Consider the following 21,137-nt stretch of genomic DNA (forward strand, 5'->3'; position numbering starts at 1 on the left):
TGCAAATATTCTGAAAATTAACGTTTTGCTTACATCATTCTGGTTATTGAATAGTTTACAGAGCATTTTCACACTGTAAGGGAGATTAAGGAGCAGTGACCGTCTCTTCTCCAGGTGAGAAAACTCAGATGTGGAGAGCCTATGGCCACCTGGCTTCTAAATGGCAGAGCGGGGTTGGGAGTGCAGACCTCACCCCAGGGCTCCTTTGACTACCTCAGTCCACCTTTCTGAAGTGACATCCCTGGGGCTAGGCGAGACTCTTTGATAAGGATTTTTTCTTTTCCTTGTAGCTGTCAATACCAGCAGATATGCAGAGAGCTATCGGATCCAGACGTATGCTGAATATGTGGGGACAAAGCATGAGGAGAAGCAGATCAAGAGAAAGTGGACAGAAGATAGTTGGAAGGAGGTTGAGAGAAAGCGGTTAAACACGCAGTGCATCTCCTATGCTTTGCAGAATCACTGTTACCACGCCAATAGGTAAGAGTTCTTGGCTGTCGATTTGAAAGGGCAGCGTCGTTCTAGCAAAGCTCTTCTCGCTGCTTCTTATAGGACTGTAAGTAGTAAATCTGACTTGTGAGAAAGATTTTTTTCTAACTTTTCACATAATATCAGAAGTTACTACTCCATTAATTCCTTCTGTGCTATATAGACCATTTCAGTTAACATTCACAAAACCCTGATGAGGCAAACAAGGGGATACATCTTATTCCCATTTTAGGGGTGAAGAAACAGGGGCTCTATGACTTGCCCACCATTTAGTAAGAAAGCCAGGGTCAGAGGTGAACTCTTCTGTCTGATCTCTTCCTCTTCCCAGGCTGCCACGTTGCTTCTGGCTGAGCTTCTGAACCCCTTTCATCGCCCACGTAGACACTGCACCACATGCCTGCTGTAGAAAGAGAACTTGATACACACTTCCTTTACTTACCTGTTTTCCTACTTTCAGAAGATAAATGCTGGTGATATTTTAGAATCTTTGTGAAACTATAAAACATAGGTATAGAAATTGTGGTGGGGGGGGAGTTCCTTATAGAAAATTGTAAAGAAGAGAAAAGTGTGAATTAACAAAGAAAAAATTAGCCGTAATCCCACCACCCAGAAGCAACCACTGTTAATATTCTGGATTGCCCTCCCTACTTTTTAAATGGTTTTTTAGAGATTTTTTAAATTGAGGTATAATTAACATACCTTATATTATAACATAATGAAATATACAGATCTAAAATGTTTAGTTCAAGGAGTTTTAAGTTACATATACACAGGTGACCACCACTGAAAGCAAGATGTAGGACATTTCTATCTCCCCGCCTCAAAATTTTGTTGTGCCCCTTTTCAAGCAACTCCAAGCCCCCAGTGTCCTAAGCAACTATTTCAAATTTCTATCACTGTGGATTAATTTTGATTATTCTTGGAATTTATAAAAAATGGAATCATTTGGTATTATGTTTGGCTTCTTTCACTTAACCTGTTTTTGAAATTCATCCTTAATGTTGTGTGTATCAGGGTACATTAATTTTTTTTAAATATATTTATTTATTTTTGGCTGTGTTGGGTCTTCCTTGCTGTGCGTGGGCTTTCTCTAGTTGCGGTGAGCGGGGGCTACTCTTCGTTGCGGTGCACGGGCTTCTCATTGCAGTGACTTCTCTTCTTGTGGAGCATGGGCTTTAGGCACGTGGGCTTCAGTAGTTGCGGCGCTCGGGCTCTAGAGTGTAGGTTCAGTAGTTGCTCCCCGGCATGTGGGATCTTCCTGGACCAGGGTTCGAACCCATGTCCCCTGCATTGGCAGGCGGATTCTTAACCACTGCACCACCAGGGAAGCCTGAGTACGTTAATTTTTATTATTCAGTATTACTTCATTGTATGAATATACAGCCTTAACCTGGTCTCCTGTTGGTGGACATTTGGGTTGTTTCCAGGTGGGACTATTATAAATCAGACTGCTATAAACATTCCTATAAAAAATTGTTTGTGGGCATATGTTTTCATTTCTGTTGAGTAAATATCTAAGATTAGAATTGTTGGTTCTTAGGATAGATGTATGTTAAACTTCATAAGAACAACCGAACAGTTCTCCAAAGTGGATGTACCATTTTATATTTCCCCAGTATTATATGAAAGTTCCAGTTGCTCCACATCCTTGACAACACTTAGTGCTGTCAGTCTTTTTTAGCCATTCTAAAAGAGATAAGATGGTATTGCATTGTGATTTTAATTTGCATTTCTCTTGTTGACCACCTTTTTGTGTGCTTCTTGACCATTCAAATATCTTCTGCTTGAGGTGGATATTTAAGTTGCTTGCCCATTTTCTAATTAGGTTGTTTGTCTTTTTACTGTAGATTTGTAGGTGTTCTTTTATATATTCTGGATACACATCCTTTGTGCTGCAAATACATTTTTTGAGTCTGGGATAGTATATTCATTTTATTAGTGATGTATTTTGATGAGCAGATATTTTTAATGTTGATGAAGTCCTATTAATTTTTTTTTGTTAATGGTTAGTGGGTTTTTTCCCCATTCCAAAACTTTGCCTACCTAAGGTTACAATTATTTTCTAGAAACCTTTCTTCTAGAAGGTTTATAGTTTTAGCTTTTACATTTAAGTCTGACCCATTTCAAATTAATTTTGTATGAGGTAGGAGTCAGGGTTTAGTTTTTTCCATATGGATATCTAGTTGTTCTGGCAACATTTGTTAAAAAGACTTTTCTTTCCTTGTTAAATTAACTTGACACTTCTGTCAAAAATAAATTGACCATGTATGTTTAGATCTATTTCTGGATCTGTTCCACTCATTTTTATACTATTCTTATGCCAATACCACACTTGCTTTTTTCTGACTTTATAGTAAGTCTTAAAATCAGGTAGCATAAACCCTCCAACATAGTTCTTTTTCATATTGTTTTGACTATTCTAGATCCTTTGTATTCCACATAAATTTTAGAACGATCTTGTCTTTCTTCACCTGACCTGTTTTATAGTTTTTACTGTAGAAGTCTTACATGTCTTATGTTAATTTTTCCCTAAATATTTATCTTATTTATGCTGTCAGAAATGGAATTGTTTCTTAAGTTTCATTTTCAAATCGTTTGCAGCTTCTCTATAGACATATAATTAATTGTTGTGTATTGACCTTGTATCCTGCAACGTTTTAAAAATTCACTTATTCTGATAGGTTGGGTTTTTTCTTAATATTCTGCAGAGTTTTTAATTTACACAGTTTTATTTCTTTTCCAATCTTTATGTCTTTTATTTCTTTTTCTTGCTTTATTGTACCAACTAGCACCTTTGGTATATTGTTAAAGTGGGAAGAGCAGATATCCTTGCCTTGCTTCCAGTATTAGAGAGGGGAAGTTAGTTCAGTGTTTCCCCTTGAACTATAATTCTTAGGTTGTCCATACAAGTCTTTTTTCAGGATGAGAAAGTTCTCCTCCATTTCCAGTTTGCTAAGCCTTTGTATCATGAATAGATGTTGGATATTTTCACATGCTTTTTCTGTATCTTTTAAAATTGTCATATGGTTTTTGCCCTTTGTAAGTATTTTGCATGACACTGATTGGGTTTTGAATGCTTAATTGGATTTGTATTCCTGGGAGAAATTCCACTGGGTCATGATGTATTATCCTTTTTACATGTTGGATTTGAATATACTGTTAAATTTTTTTTTATCTTTGTTCATGAGGATGAGGGATATTAGATTGTAATTTTCTCTTTTTTTACATCTTTGTCAAGTTTTGGTTCAGGATTATTCTGACCTCATAGAACTAGTATAGTTAAGAAGTTCCTCTTCTATTATTTTGTGACAGTGTGTATAGGACTTTTTTTTTTTCCCTAAATTATTGGTTGGGTTTACTAGTGAAGATATCTGGGCATAAGAGTTTTTTATGGAAACGTTTTTGATTATGAACTCAATTTCTTTAATAGATATGGGACTATTTAGCTTTTCTATTTCTTCTTGTATCACTTAGGAATTTAGTTTTCCAAGGAATATTCCATTTTATTTAAGTTGTCAAATTTGTTAGCATAAAATTATTAGCTCAAAATACTCCCTTATAATTTCAGTATCTGTAGGATCTATATTTATGTCCCTTTAAAAATTCCTAATACTAGTAATTTGTGTTTTCTCTCTCTTTTCCTTGCTAGATGTTTATCAATTAATTCTTTCTAAGAACCAACTTTTAACTTTATGGGTTTTTCTCTATTATATTTGTGTCTTGCTTTTTCATTTATTTATACTCTTCTTATTATTTCTTTTGCTTATTTGAATTTAATAGTTTTGGATTTAAATGTTATTCTCCCATTGTAAGGTGGGAACTTAACTCCTCGATTTTATGTTTCTTCTTTTCTAGTGAATTTTCCTTTAGTTTTTGCTTAACTGCCCTCCACATATTTTGATGTGTTGTCTTTTCACTGTCATCTATTACAAACTATTTTCTAATTTCTCTTGTGCTTTCTTCTTTAACACATGAGTTATTTAGAACTTCTTTGATAATTATTGAGACTTATTTATGGACTGACATGTGGTCTGTCTTGGTGCATGTTCTATGTGGACTTGAGTGAGTGTGATATTCCATTAATATCATTTTAAGTTATGTTGGTTCCTGGTTTTGCTCAGCTCTTCTATATCTTTACTGATTGGGGTTTTTTTTGGGGGGGTGGTTGTCTACTTTTTCTTTTAGCTACTGAGAGTGGTATTGAAATCTCCAACTATGGTTGTGGATTTAATTCTCCATTAATTATATCAATTTTTGCTTCATGAAACTGTTTTGATAGGTATATGCCCATTTTGGATTGGTATGTCTTCTTAATGAATTGCCCCTTTTATCGTTGTGGAACATTTCTCTTCAGTTCTAGAAATAACCTTTTTTTGATGTTTATTGTGTCCTATATTAACATAGCCACTCTTGTTTCTTGTAGGTGTTTGCCTTTTACTGGCAACTTATTTGTCTTTATAATTAAAGTAGATTGCTTATAAACAGCTTATGGTTGAGTATTGCTTTTTTATTCACTCTGACAAGCCCCGCTTTTTATACTTAATCTAATTAATGATACAGGTGAGCCTGTCTTCCATCTTGGTATTTGTTTCCTACTTGTCCTGCTCGTTCTGTGTCCTTCTGTTTTCTGTCGCTTTTTGGATGAATTGTGTGTTATTTAGTACTTACTGATATTATAGCCTCCCATTTTATCTTCCCTGTCAACTTTTTGCTTATACGTTTTTGTGTTATTTTTTGTCATTGCTCCAGAGTAATGGTTGGCAAACTGTAGTCCATAGGCCAAATCAGGCCCACATGTTTTTTTTTGTTTGTTTGTTTTTGCAGTACGCGGGCCTCTCACTGTTGTGGCCTCTCCCGTTGCGGAGCACAGGCTCCGGACGCACAGGCTCAGTGGCCATGGCTCACGGGCCCAGCCGCTCCGCGGCATGTGGGATCCTCCCGGACCGGGGCACAGACCCGTGTCCCCTGCATCAGCAGGCGGACTCTCAACCACTGTGCCACCAGGGAAGCCCTATAAAGTTTTATTGGAACACAGCAGTGCCTATTAATTTACATATTGCCTCTGACTGCTTTGCATTACGGTGGCAGATTTGGGTAGTTGTGACAGAGACTGTGTGGCCCACAAAACTCAAAATGTTCACTATCTGTTCCTTTACAGAAAAGTTTGCTGATCCCTGCTGTAGAGCTACTCTGCCCAGTGGTAGCCACTGACCACATGTGCCTAACAAGTACTTCAGATGTGGCTAGTCCAAACTGAGATATGTTGTAAATTTAAGACACACCTGATTTTGAAGAATTGATTACATGTAGAAATGATAATATTTTTGATATATTGGGCGAAATAAACATTATTAAAATTATTTTCATTTGTTTCTTTTTATTTATGTTTTAATGGTGGCTCCTAGAAAATTTAAAATTGCGTATCTGGCTCACAAAATATTTCTGTTGGCCAAGCACTGCTCTAGAGATTATAATACGCCTCTTTAATGTATCCCAGTTTATCTTCAAGTGAAAATTACATTGCCTCATGAACAATGTAAGATTCTTACAAGAGTATATTTCCATCAACCCCCTCCCATCCTTTGTGATCTTCTGGCTCATATTTTGCTTCTACATTTTGTAAGCTTGATACATTGTTGCTTTTGTTCCTTTTCTCTCTCTCTCTTTCTTTAAAAGTTAATACTCTTAAGAAAATAAGGGACTAAACTATGGGGGAGATGACATAAGTATAAACATAAAAATTCAGGCATAATTAGAAGGATCCAGTTAAGATCGTGCAGGGCCCTTATGGTTGGCTCTTTGACTCACTTCTTTGGCTCTAGAGAATTGATCTGAGACCTTGGAAGACACGTCACAACAGCCGAGCTTCTAGGATTGGCTGTTAGTGTTGCCCATAGAGGTGGATGTCCATTTCTTCTGCTGTTTGCATTGGTATTGTGGCAGTAGGCTTCTTTTCTTTTCTATAATAGATTCAGAGTATTCAAGGAGTTTATAGTTGATTACTGGACAAAAGATGGGGCTTTGGGAAACTGGACTGGACATAAATTTGCTTGAGAAGGGAAAAAGGAGATTTGGTTTGGTGGCAAGAGCTCTGAATAAGTACAGGTTGGCATGGTGTTTGAAGAATCCTCCTTTACAGTGGAAGCGAAAACATTTAAGATATCACTAATAGATATTTAGTCCCCATAAATAAACACTGATGTTTGAAATAGTCCTGAAAAACAGATGCTATTACCATTCTCATTTTATTAACGATGTTCTATAATTAAAGAAAATGGTTTTCCAAAGCCACTTTGCCCTTACAGAGATTTGTTCAATCATCTCTAGGGGTTATGTGCCCTTTGGCTTATTTCAACTGTTGGGAAAAACCCTTTGGTCAGTCTCTTCCTTCTAGCCTTCCCTTTCTGTGAAACTAAATTTCAGCCTTCCTTGAAAATGTAGTAGCTCCTGGGAATTCCTGCTTATGTAGGAAATGCTAAAGCATATATCAAACCTATGGTTTTCAGATTTCATATAATTTTCATCTAAAGTTAACAGTTAGTAATTGAATATGCGTATTACATTAGGAAATAGGGGCCGGGGTGGGGAGCCCTTTAGAGACAAAGAAGAATTCTGATGAAGCAGACTGTGTTCCAGGACCCACTGCTTACACATTTATTCATAAATGGGCCTGTGGAGCAAGTGTTTTCTCTCCTCCGACTGAAAAATGCCTTAGAGACAACCAAGGCCACAGAGTGGAAAGGGAACTGACTTCTAGGCAGCTGGACAAATAAGGTTTCTAGCTTGGGTTCTTTCCCAAGGGTACCTTGGGAAAGACCTCATTCACTCTTCCCTTCAGTGAATACCAGCAAGAGCCCAGGATTTGTCTCTGTTTTCTCATCTTAAGTGAGGCATTTTGTCAGAAAGAATGTTAAAGTTCCTTCTAGCTCTTAAATTCCAAGTGTTTTTACACTGTACACAGTGTAGGGCATGAAGAGGAAACTGATACAAACTCTTGAGGCCCTTTGAGTTAGAGTTTTGAAAATCCCTGTAGCAGGAGAACTTTTGTTTAAGAGGTATATAATAAAAATAAGATTGGGTGAACCTATGAAAGCCCTTTACTACACTGAAATAATAAGGACAACACACCAAATAGAGAAAAGATCATTGACCCGTTCACTGGGTACTGTCTTTCAAACTCCCATCTACCATCTGTATACTAGAATTTCTTTGAAGCTCTTTCTCCCCATGATTTCTAGATGGTTAGATACCACTCAGTCTGTAGCAGAAGAAACTTGTACTCAGCCCTTTTTGTCCTCTATGTCTTGGTCCTCTGTTTGCATATTCATTGCTTTCGTGGTTCTGTGGCTCCGACTGGTGGCCTCTCACCTTCAGACCCCACCCCTGCTGCCCCACCCCCCATCTCAGAATGTTTCCCTACAGCCTGAGCCCCGCCCCTCTTACCATGGGGGCCCCTCACTCCCTCTCAGTGTTGACATCCCTTGTTTCTTTTTTATTGCCCCTGGTTCTACCGCAGGAATCTCCGTTTAGCTTTGACTGCTGCATTTTCCTGGGGAAATTTCCTTTTTTTTAGTTCTTGCTCTCTTCTTGGTTCTATAGCTTAGGAACTGACTTTACATCTGTGTCTTTATATTAACCAAATGACATCTCCACAATTTGCATATCCCTTAGCTTCTGGAAAGGACTATAAAAATTATCTAGTCTAGCTACCTTAATATCTTTCTTGTATTTGGGCAGAGTAAATGTTGGCAGATTGACTGTAGGTCTTGTGAGTTACATATATTTTAGAAGAAAAAGTGTTTTCCTGTGACACTTTTTAAACCATTGGAGTGATGAATGCACATAATTTTAAAAAATTCACATAGTACAGGAGAATATGAAATGAAGGGGGGAAAATCCTGGCTCCACACTCCCAGTTCTTTTTCCCAGTGGCAGCTACTGTTATCATTTTCTTCCTTATCTATTATCACTATACTTTTAAATTATACCTCTGTTTCTCATCTTCTTTGACTAATATATCTTGTTCACTTCTAAAACAATTAAAAATTTAATACGTATATATTCTGTCTCTCTATATCTTGTTCACTTCTAAAAAAGACTAAAAATTTAACACATATATATTCTGTCTCTCTCTGTCTCCCTTCTCTCTTTGGTTAGTGCTGTTAATTTATTTATTTTTACTACTTTTTTGTATCTGTACATTTGTGCTTTCTTGAGAACCTGATTCCAAGAGATGGTAATGGGTATACAGCATCTATAATATGACTGTGTAAATGCAGTATTCTGAAGAGAAAAAGTTGCATAATGGGGCGCACAGAGAAGAAAATGTATTCCTATGCCATTAAAGCTTTGCTACCCAAAGGAGAATCTCCCAAATATCCCAGCCTTTTGTGTGTAGATATTCTTTGAGGGAAGTAATCTTTTCCTTGAGTGATTTTTTTTTCTTTTTTGCGTATATAGTGTATGGTTAATAAACTCTGTAACAGTGTCTCTATTTTACCTTCATAATTGATAATGTTGCTTGAATATAGAATTCTAGATCCAAAATTTTATCCTTTCAGAACTTAAAATATGTTGCTTTCACCACTATAATCATTGATTTACTTTCCTGTTTTCCTTCAAGGCAGGTGCAATGTTTTCTCTGTCTTTATGTCCCTAGCACATAACCTAGAGTCTGACCCAGAGGATGTACTCAGATGTTTGGTGACTAAATGAATGAATAAATTCCTGAATGCCAGTCTCTGAGCTAGGTCTTTCATGTTTTATCTCATGTGATGCTCATAGCAGCACTGTGAGGGAGGTGAGGTTATCCCCATTTCACAGGACTGTTCCTGTCTTGATCACTGCTGAACTCCAAACAGGGCCAGGCATCTAGCAGCTGCTCCAAAAATTTTGGTTGACTGGATGAACAATCCAGAGTTTAAACTCAGGGAGATTAAATAATTCTCGACAAAGAACTGGGGCTTGAAACCAGGGTATCTGCAGAGCCCCGTTCTTTCCACTATCCATCATGCCCCCTATACCTTTTCCCAGGTCTGGTATGCAGCTTTATCCTCAAGGGAAGAAAGTACTCAAACAGATTGCATCTAGGTACATGCCAAATAGGGGACTATTGTCTTAACTGTAATCACCACACATCTAAGAAAACATCTAAGAGCTTGTGTCTTTTCATTTAAAGTGATATCCTAGGGAGCAGAAGAGAGGCCCTTTTGAATTTCTGCTTTAAAGAATACCAAAACTTTTCATTACAGAAAAATTTCAAATATAAACAGAAGTAGAGAAAACAACACAACGAAGGCCTATCTAGCTATCACAAAGTGTCAACAGTCAGTGTGTGACCAGTCCTACTTAATCAGTACTCCTTCTCTCCCTCTCCCCTTCAGATAATTTTGAAATAAATCATAGACAGCAAATCATTTCAGTCATGAGTCTGAAGATCATGATAAAAAAGATAAGCAATCATTTTTAAACAAAACTACAGTACTTCTACCACATACAAAAATTAATAACAACTCTTTAATATCAGATATCTGGTGTTCAGATTTTCTGTTCATAAACTTTTTAAAATAAGTGTTTTGTTTGACCTCTAGTTTCTAAACAAATTCACGTATCACATTTGGTTGATGTGTCTCATTTCTGTCTTAATCTCTGAATTCCTTCTCTCTGTGAATTCTCCCCTACCCCCCACTCCTTTGCAGTAGATTTAAGAACCAAGTTGTTTGCTCTGTAGAAGTTCCCATATTCTGGAACATTCTTATAAGGTTGTATACCATGTTACCTTACTACTGTGTAGTTAACTGGTAGTTAGATCGATACACTTGATCAGCTTCAGGGCTGAACTGAATGGCAAGACCATTTCCTAGATGATGTTGTATATTTCCTGTTGCATCACGCTGGGTGACACAAAAAGTCTTCTTTTCTCTATTTTTGTGATAAGATTGATCAAGTGGGTTCAGATGTTGCTGGCCTGGTTCATCTAATATGAAGTTCCCCCAGCAGTTTTTCACCTGATGGTTTTAGTAGCCATTAATGATCAATGGCTAGATTCATTATTTCATGAAGGGTTGCAAAACGCTAATATTATAGTTTGTTACTTCTTTATTTATTATTCCAGGTGCTCTTATTTAAAATAAAACATTTCTTCTCATCATCTATTTGGTTACCTGCAGATATAGTTCATATAGAAAAAGCAGAACTAACTCTTTATTCTCACCCCCCAAAACACCTTTTTAAAACCAGTTTTCAGAAGAATTTGCTGGTTTCCTAGCACCTTCCGAAGGTGAGCAATGAGGTTTCTTTTGTTTGTTTGAATCATGGGTTTTTAAAATATATATATTTTATATATTTTAGTACATTACAGTTGCCATTCTTTTTGATGCTCTAATTATCTTGTTTCTGACTGGTGAGAACCATTTCCAGTTGTCTCTTGAGTCTTCTAATAGCCCAATAGTCTTTAATAGCTTCTTTGACTTCTGATGTTCTTTTTTTTTTTTAATATTTACCTACTTACTTACTTACTTATTTATTTATGGCTGTGTCGGGTCTTCGTTGCGAGGGATTTTGTTGCAGCATGCGGGATCTTCATTGCAGCACGTGGGCTTCTCTCTAATTGTGTGTGGGCTCCAGAGTGCGTGGGCTCTGTAGTTGCGGCACACAGGCTCTCTAGTTGTGACTCGCGTGCTCAGTAGTTGCAGTGCATGTAATTGCCCAGTAATTGCCCCATGGCATGTGGGATCTTAGTTCCCTGACCAGGGATCGAACCCACATCCGCTGCATTGGAAGGCAGATTGTTAACCATTGGACCACCATGACTTTTGATATTCTTGAGAAGATATTTCAGGCTCTCTCTGTATACTTCCTACCTTATATTTGGAATCAGCCATTTCTCCAAGGGCCCTGTTCCTTTTGATGGGAAATTGTATTTAGAAACCATAATCTGGGTTCAAAGGGTGTTTATTGATATTGGATTTGTCATTGTTTACAGCCTTTTTGAATGAAAAGAGCTAGCGTGAAAGTCTTCCCTCCATCCCTCCCTTCTTCCCTCCCTTCCTTTTTTTTTTTTTCAAGTAAATTTATACTGATATTTCCAATTCCAGTAGACCCCAGGACTTATTTAACTTCTTTTAATTTTGTTTCTCTTTTTTCTTAGGCTGAAAATTTTGGTTCCTAATGATAGTAAATTAATTATTTATTTGTAACTTTACTACCATGTATAGTAGTTTTATCCTGCCATATATAATAGTTTCAAAATAACTCTCAGTATTATTACTAATAATATAATTATTGAAAAGAATTTTATTTTTTTGCTGTCATTTTTGTCCTTAGAGCATAGTGATGAACAGTCAAATTACCTTATTTTAAAGCCACTTGAAATAATTCCTTTTTGTGTGGTTAAGCTGCCAACTCAGTAAACACTTAGGTTTGTTTTATTTTTACTTCTAATGATTCTCTTTTTAAAAATTTAACTTTGCCTTATAATTATGTAAAACATTTATGTGGTTCCACAGTCAAATCTACCAAGCCTCTCTCCCTGCCTCCTCCAACTTGTACCCGCCACTCTTGCCCAGCCTTATGGTGACCAGTTTTGTTGTCAGTATATCCTTCCATTATTACAAATATATAAACAACTATGTATATGTGTGTGTGTGTGTGTGTGTGTGTGTGTGTGTGTGTGTGTATGTGTATGTGTGTGTGTATACCCCCACCTCTTGTTAGATGGTAATGGACCGCATGTACTTTTCCCCACCTTCCTTTTCTCACTTAGCTGTGTATCTTGGAAGTTACTCGTAGCCTCCTTCTCTTAAAATGTGATTCCTTACACTGCAAATGGTTTTACTGTTCTTCAGTCTCCTTAATAAAACATACTAACTAGCTAAACCTGGGTGTTTAATCCTAGTTTAAGTAATCAACCCTGTAGCAAAATTCATGAATGTTGTAGTAAGTTGCTTTGTGAAAAATTAATGCATGACCAGTGCTCTTGTTCGGATGAATCATTCTTCCTTTAACCTCTCTCATCTTCTTATCTCTTTCTCTGTCTCCATCAGTATAAAGATATAAAGCTCACTGACACAGCATGCTTTTTGGAATATCTGCAGAACAATGAAAAACAAGAGAGAAAACTCATTTATGAAGCAGATTCTTCATTCCAGGCACTGTGCTAGATGCTTTACATCATTTAAAAAAATTCTCTAACAACTCAGTGAAACCCTTGGTTTATTCCTAATTTATCTATGAGAAAGTTGAGTCTCAGAGAAACTAAACAATTTCACTGAAGTTACACAGGATTCTAACTTATACGCCTTTTGGATCCATAGCCCAGTGCATTAAGTTGCCTCTTAGAAACCTGGCACATCATCTACACCTAAGAGTGTGCGTGTTTGAAAAAGATGCTGTCTCATTTTAATAAATCAAGTTTTCTTTAAAAAACCAAAACCAAAAAAATCCTAGGTTGAAGAAGCCCTAAGGTTAAAACATCCAAATTTCAAACTTATTTCTTTGGGGAGAGGCTTAGATATCTAGTTCCATAGATCATCAGTGTAAGACTGTTAGATATCTAGTCCCATAGATCATCAGTGTAAGACTGTCGTTTTTTTCATTTTTTTTTAATAATTTTATTTATTTTTGGCTGCGTTGTGTCTTCATTGCTGCGCGCAGGCTTTTTCTAGTTGCGGCAAGTTGGGGCTACTCTTTGTTGTGGTGCACGGGCTTCTCATTGCAGTGGCTTATCTTGTTGTGGAGCATGGGCTCTAGGCGCGCAGGCTTAACTAGTTGCAGCATGCAGGCTCAGTAGTTGCAGCACGTGGGCTCAGTAGTTGTGGCATGTGGGCTCAGTAGTTGTGGCTCGCGGGCTGTAGAGCGCAGGCTCAGTAGTAGTGGCACATAGGCTTAGTTGCTCCTCGGCATGTGGGATCTTCCAGGACCAGGGATTGAACCCATGTCCCCTGCATTGGCAGGTGGATTCTTAACCACTGCACCACCAGGGAAGTCCCTAAATTTTTTTTAAAGAAACAGAAGTGACCCTGGGATGTACAAGCCAATATCAGAAGTACTGAGGTGTCATCCTTCAGATGCTCAGCTCTGGTCATCCCCTTAGTAGTGGCCTTTGGTGGATTGTTTGGTTGATTTTAAGTAGAGGGACTGCAGCACATCCAGAGGAAAGTGACTTAGTTATGAAAGGAAGGGGAGGTGTTGAGTCTGCTCAGCCTGGAACAGTAGCTGGAGGGAAAGGGCAGTAGGAACCACCATCAGGATTATGAAATGCCGTAATCAGAAAAGCAGTGGTCCTTTATCCTCGCAGAGGACTGAGGAAGAACCTTGAAGGGGATTAAGTAGCATTATTAGTCTTGTTTCTCTGATAAGAAAACTCAGAGAGGAGAAGTGTCTTGCTCCAGATCACAGAGCTGGTGCTGTCGTAGATGCTTTCGTGTTTTATAATAGCAGTGATATTTGAAAATTAATGTTTTCTTTCCACAGCTTCATGTTATTTATTTAATTAACCATAATTAAAAGTAATTATCTGTGTTTCTAATAATGTGTTATATTATTCGTTCTTTCTTCGTATGAGTATATATTTTTTTAATGATGCTAACAATTGAAATTGCCCTCAGCACACTTAGATGATAGGGAAGTGAAATGCTATTTTTCACATGTCTAAATACAAAACAGATTTCCTATTTGAGGTACTCAGGTCATGTGCAGTTAGGATTATTCCTATTTGTAGTATAGTTTTAGCTAAAATAAAGTGTGAAATATGTAAATCCTGTATTCAATGTCCAGGTGTAGAAATCTGGCAGTTCATTTTTCTGGCAGTTCTTTTTTGACACTTTATGCTTTTAAAAAATGCTGCTAGTACACTGTTAGCCAGCAGAAGCCAAAGGGCTTGTGTTTTGGGGGCTGGTGTGAGGATGCAGAGTGGCTGCTGTGACCCAACACCAAGTTTGTCATTGTACTAATAGGAGTTCCATGTTTAAATCCTGTCTACAGGTTTGACATTCATCCTTTTGTCCGTTCAAGGATCACTGAAGAAAAGATTTCATTTCATTCCGCTGCATCACTGGTAGTTCAGAAGCCAGATGCTTGCCAGATAGGAGCCTTTTGTGCCCCTTTTTCCCAAATGCAAAAGAACTAAAATCTGCTGTATATTTTTAAATCTCCACTTCCAATGTAGAACTAATTATAGAATATAAGTAATGGCTAAATGGATGTATACTATACAATTCTTCAAACTTTTCTATGTATTTAACGTTTTCCTAATGTTGGGGGAAAATGGAACTGTGCCTTCTAGAAACCTTGTATGTTTCCAACAGAGCAGGGCAGTTTGGGTGGTTCTTGATGATCTGCAGGTTCCAGGCACCTGTGAGCTAACAAATGGATGTCTAGGTGATGGCTTACCAGCCCCCCCACCCACCCACTGGGGGGCTGCGGGAACACTCCCCTCTTACCCTTCCAGCCATCACAGTCATGCTATTCAACCTACTCATGTTGCTCACACCTTCCTCTACTCTTCTTTCTCTTCCTCACCTCCTTTCCTGATGCTTTGCAAAGATTGGGACAACTACCTCTGAAGACTGGGATCAACACCATCTCTAAAAACGCGAACCTTTTGCCCACTGCAGGACAGGGAGGGAGCAGAGGAGGTACTGGCATTTAAGTGTCTGCCATGTGCCAGGCACTGTAACATGTGCTATTTTGTTTTCTTACTTAATCCTCACAATAACCTATTTTATAATTGAGGAGACTGAGACTCACAGAAGCTAAAGGAACTTGCCCTGAGTCTCAAAACCAGTAAATGACAGAACCCAGATTTTCATCCCAGATCCCGTTCATGCTCTTTCCAGAATGCCTGCTGTCTTCTCACATATCCATTTGTGATCCTTCCCCACCACCAGAAATGCCTTCTGACATGCTTTGCATGCCACATGGAATCCTTGGGATTTCTTTGCCTTGGGGACTCTATAGGAAGTAAAAAGATAAAGTTGGGAGTTGTTGTTTACTCATATTAACGTTCCAGCACCTAACAAATCATGCGTTATGGTCACTCAGAGAAAGGTTTAAATAAACAAGTGAACAAGAGAACCCATAATACACTAGGAACACGTCTTCCTACCCAGCTTCTGATTGGAGAAGGCCGTGCAGACTGCTTTTTCCCTTTTGAACAATATAAGGCCATGCTTGGAATACTTTCACTTGCTTTGCTAAAGGTCGGGCAGGGTGGAATGACATTCTTTTCATAATCATACCAGTATCCAGCTTATTTTATTGTCTTACCTGCTACTTAGAGTGAAAGAGCCATATGAAGGTGGGAGTAGACTGACTGTGGATGCCTTGGAAAATCTCAAGTCAGAAGTCCATTCATGCTTGCCTAATCACATATTTTAAGGGAAAGTAATTTAAAAGGAAGTCAAACTCATGTGATGCTACAGAAATCAGTATTCAGACCACCCTTTTTTGAGTGTTAATCAGTTGTCAAATAGTTGATGTAAAGAATCGAGGAATTCTTGGGAATGACCATGAGGTACATTAGTTCATCATCTTAAATGAATGATTCTAAATTCTTGGAAGGGATTAGTTTCTAGTTTGCTGTAGTCACAAATTACCCCCAGAAGGGTCTTCAAAAACCAAACCAGGATGCAAGAAGCATGTGGTTTCTTGGTGTCAGAACATCATCTGGTAGGTGGTCCTCTGTTCTCAGGGAGCTGAAATGATGTTCTCCATGTCAGGAGCAGCCCATCAGGAAGTACCTTGTTCTCTTCTCCTGGTAAAGCCATCCTAGTTGATTCGTCAGATCAAATTGTTAGTGCTAAAGCACTAAATGGAGATGATTTTGAAACTCGTACTCATTTGTATTAAAACAGTAGCCTTCTGTGTCTTTAAAAAACTGTTGCTAATGAATATGATAAAAGTGTCCACAGGTTCCAGTTCAGCCATAAATTTAATTTTGAATAACCATTAGCAATATTTGAGTCTGCAACCCTCATAGTAGCATCTTTCAGGATAAACATCTGTAATTGATTTCAGTGGCAATACTTCACCAAGTAATAAGAGTACTATATTTTATATTTTACCTTGTTTCAGTATAATCCGTTAATACTCATAAGAATAATATTTACTTTATTGATGCTACTTTAGAATCATAGCTATATTCTTTGATTCTTTCCAGTTGAAAAGCATAAATTCAGAGGTTTTGATTTGGGTCTTGTCTTTAATTTGTCATCTCATCATTAATTTGACTAAATATGTATTGTGAATGTCCATTTAGGATAGCTAAATTAGTGAATATAGTGATGCTATTAGAATTTAGAGTAGCATTGTCCACATGGTCACTAGGTTTCTTTCTGTTCTCTTCTTTCATCCCTAGTGTCTCTCCCTCCGTTAGCGCAGATCATTTGGCTACAGTGGGCATCAGATAAAGTTTGGGTGCCCAAGCAGAGAGGGAGAGTTGGATCCTTTCATGAGTAAGAAAACCCCACCTACCCCTTTCCTCTGTCATCATTTGTGAAACAGTAGTTTACTTCCAAATTTGAGCCTGTTCAGTTGACATTATGGAGTTTATTCCTTCTCAGGTTGGGTTTACTGGGTTTATGAGAAAACTAGAAACCACCAAGGATGACAATTTCCAAAGAGGTGAAATGTCTTCCAAAACATGTAGGATTAAGATACTCATGCTAGGGCTTCCCTGGTGGCGCAGTGGTTGGGAGTCCGCCTGCCGATGCGGGGGGCACGGGTTCGTGCCCCAGTCCGGAAGGATCCCGTATGCCGCGGAGCGGCTGGGCCCGTGGGCCGTGGCTGCTGAGCCTGCGCGTCCGGAGCCTGTGCTCCACGGCGGGAGAGGCCACAGCAGTGAGAGGCCCGCGTACCGCAAAAAAAAAAACAAAAAAGATACTCATGCTATAAAATTTGTTGTTTTTTAGGTAACTGTCTTTGAATTTTTTTCTTATGTGTCATTTCTACTTACAAATGCTAGTAACTATGGAATACTGCACTAATTCATGTGAATGGAAGCGGGGGCTGAAAATTAGATTGTAGGAGATTCTTTTTTTTTTTTTTGCGGTACGCGGGTCTCTCCCTGTTATGGCCTCTCCCGTTGCGGAGCACAGGCTCCGGACGCGCAGGCCCAGTGGCCATGGCTCACGGGCCCAAACGCTCCGCGGCATGTGGGATCTTCCCGGACCGGGGCACGAACCCGTGTCCCCTGCATCGGCAGGCGGACTCACAACCACTGCGCCACCAGGGAAGCCCCCCCCCCCCCCCCCCCCCCGCAGGAGATTCTTTTGTTTTTGTTTTTTTAATTGAGATATAGTTGATGTACAATAGCAGATACATTCTTTTAAGGAATGAGCGGCACCTATAACTGTGTGAACAACAGTGTTACCTGATAAAGCCACATACTTGTGGAGCTGGAAGGGACCTGGAGGTGATCTAGTCCACCCTCCACGATGTTACAAAGGAGAACTGGGGAGGGTGTGGTCAGAGAAACTGTGTCTTACTCAAGGTCACAAAGCCAATTAAGTAACAGAGCTATGTATACCCATTTAACATAACCAGACAAGTAGTGATTTACTGTTGGCATAGTGGTTTGTCACACGTTAAGTGGATCTTTGTGAAGTCCTTGGCATTTTTTTTCTTTTAAAATATTTTCAATGAAATATTTGAGCATTGTTTTTTAAAGCCAAATAATATTTTTTAAAATCATAATAAAAAGCAGCAGTCCCCTGCCACCCACATTCTGTCCCTCAGAGGCAACCAGTTTCAACTCTTTCTTTTGATAATTTACCTTGTTTCCAAGTAATGTACTTATTGCCACTTCTTCATTTTTCTGTTTATCCATTGGCTTGCAAATACAGTAGTCTAGTCCATTTTTATGATCCTGTACTGTGTGCAAAACAAGAACTGCCTGTTGTTTTTAAAGTTTTCCTCAGCTCTCTATGTTGTCTCTGTTTCCTCAGACTTCTTCCTCTCTGAATATTGGTCTGTTTTGGTTTTTGTCTCTCGAAGCCTTTCTTCAAAAATGTGACTATTTGGGGGCATCCACTACTTAAGAAAGAACTAAAAAGGGATGCGAAGTTCTTGGAGGCAGAACTTACTGATGGTTTTGCTCTGTAGAGTGATGAGGTGAGAAGCTGGCTTTGTAATTATGTATCTTTTCTCTGAGGCTTATGCTTTTCTTTAGGGATTGTGCTTTTTGCGATCTACTTAAGAAATCTTTGGCTAAACTAGAGTCATAAGATTTTTTTTTCTATAAGTTTTATAGTGTTTTTTGGTTTTATGTTTAGGTATACGATCTATTTTGAGTTAATTTTTATGTACAGTGTGAGGCATGAGTACAAGTTCATTTTTTTGCATATAGCTGTCCATTTGTTCTGGCATCATTTTTTGAGAATACTGTCCTTTCTCTGTTCAATTACTGTACCTTGACTCCTTTGTCAAAAACTAGTTGGCCATATTTGTATGTGGTCTATTTCTAGATTCTGTTGTATTCCATTGATCTATATGTCTTTCCTTAGACCAGTTCCACATTGTCTTGATTTATAGTAAAGCTTTTTTTTTTTTTTTTTTTTTTTTTTTGGTAAATGGGCCTCTCACTGTTGTGGCCTCTCCCGTTGCGGAGCACAGGCTCCGAGCGTGCAGGCTCAGCGGCCATGGCTCACGGGCCCAGCCGCTCCGCGGCCTGTGGGATCTTCCTGGACCGGGGCATGAACCTGTGTCCCCTGCATCGGCAGGCGGACTCTCAACCACTGTGCCACCAGGGAAGCCCTATACTGAAGCTTTATAGTGAGTCTTGAAATCATATAGTAGATCCTTCAACTGTTTTCTTCTTTTTAAAAAGTGCTTATTCTTTTTTTTTTTAATTTGTTTATTTTTGGCGGTGTTGGGTCTTTGTTGCTGCGCGTGGGCTTTCTCTAGTTGTGAAGAGCAGGGGCTACTCTTTGTTGTGGTGTGCAGGCTTCACATTGCAGTGGCTTCTCTTGTTGCAAAGCACAGGCTCTAGGCGCATGGGCTTCAGTAGTTGTGGCACACGGGCTCAGTAGTCGTGGCTCGTGGGCTCAGTAGTTGTGGTGCATGGGCTTAGTTGCTCCACGGCATGTGGGATCTTCCCGGACCAGGGCTCGAACCCATGTCCCCTGCATTGGTAGGTGGATTCTTAACCACTGTGCCACCAGGGAAGCCAAAACAATGCTTATTCTAATTCCTTCACTTTTCCACAGAAAGTTTAGAGTCAGTTTGTTGATTTGTACAAAAAGCTTGCTGGGACTTTGATGGAGATTGTGTTGAATCTAGAATATCATTTTGGGGAGAATTAACTCTATTGAGTCTTCCCACTTATGAACATGGTGTATCTTTTCACTTATTTAGGTTTTCTTTGATTTCTCATATCAGAGTATTATATTTTCCATTATGCAAATTTTACATATGCTTTACTGAAGTTGCCCCTAAGTATTTTACTTTTCGATGCTATTGTAAGTCATATATTTTTAAAGTTCAATTTCCATTCATTCATTGCTAATAGAAAGAAATGCAGTTGATTTATCTATTTTGACCTTGTATCCTTGGATCTTACTAAATTCACTTATTAGTTCTAATAACTTTTTGTAGACTGTTTGGTATTTTCTGTTTAGACAATCATATCTGTAAAAAAAGGCAATCGTATTTATCTCTGTCCATTAGACCTTATGAATTTCATTTCTTTCTCTTGCCTTATTGCACTGGCAAGGGCCTCTAGTACAGTGTTGAATAAAAGTGGCAAGAGCCAACATCGGTGTCTTGTTCCTGATCTTAAGGCAAAAGCATTCAGCATTAAGTATGATACTAGCTGTAACGACTCAGTTCTTTTAGAAATTGATTTTCTGATTTGCAGCTTGGGGGAGATAAGCCTGACTGCTGGTGCTCTGGGTACTGATTGGTGGAAGGAAGCTGGAGACCTCACTTCTCAGTATGTGGAGGATGCTGCTTCCCCATTTAGAAAGTTCTTAAGTGCTTGATCCCACTCTCCACTGCTGGACTTGGTGCCTCTCTGAGGGGATCAGTTTCTCCAGAGATAAAACCTCCTGTCCAGCTCCTATTGGCCTCGGGGGAATGCTAGTCCCCTGGCTTCACAGGGATGGGGGTGAGGATCCTAGGACAGCCTTTCCCCCTGTTGGCGTAGCACAGTCCTTATCATCTTATCATCTGCTTCTTCCAGGGATCTGGTGCCTGTTATTTGCTGAGACTTTGCAGGGCTCTATCGGGTGCATCAGCTTTTTATATAGCACTTAGATTTCTGTTCCCCCTGTATTGCAACACTCTTTGGCACTCTTCTCCTTACTTGTCCTCTCCAGAGAGAGTGTCTCCAAGGTGAGCTGACATCCCGTCCTCTCCTGCTGCCTCTCCTGTTCTCTGTGCCTTTGTAAGGATATTTCTGTCTCTCTACAGATAAATACCTGCGTTCAATTGGTCGTGTTTAACTTCCTGGAAATTTTTAAAAAGCAGTTTATTTTCTAAAGTAGTTGGGCTTTTGGTATGGGGAGGAGTCGTTTTGGTTTGATTGTATTACTGGCATGATTAGTAAATCCTTTCATTGGAGCCAAAAGTAAATTTTAGTTGCAAAATTAAATTTCATCCTAGCCTCTGAAAATTTCAGATGTTCTGAATTCAGCTCCAATTAATTGTAT

General features: G+C 38.7%; 1 protein-coding gene across 3 annotated transcripts in view; it reads left to right on the top strand.

Annotated features, from left to right (window-relative positions):
* PARN (poly(A)-specific ribonuclease) overlaps positions 1 to 21,137 on the top strand; it is a 167,826-nt gene that overhangs the window by 114,688 nt on the left and 32,001 nt on the right. Inside the window, exons 23-24 of one of the 3 annotated variants that reach the window (XM_019928672.3) lie at positions 291 to 480; positions 5,648 to 5,849. In XM_019928672.3, the coding sequence (XP_019784231.1) occupies positions 291 to 480; positions 5,648 to 5,660 (203 nt within the window). In that variant the 3' untranslated portion in view covers positions 5,661 to 5,849. Of the gene's footprint in view, positions 1 to 290; positions 481 to 5,647; positions 5,850 to 21,137 lie in introns of those variants that run through there. The other 2 variants (XR_012326102.1, XM_019928670.3) reach the window with 2 other exon arrangements.

This window comes from Tursiops truncatus, chromosome 15 (assembly GCF_011762595.2).
Source record: "Tursiops truncatus isolate mTurTru1 chromosome 15, mTurTru1.mat.Y, whole genome shotgun sequence".
Classification (NCBI taxonomy): domain Eukaryota; kingdom Metazoa; phylum Chordata; class Mammalia; order Artiodactyla; family Delphinidae; genus Tursiops; species Tursiops truncatus.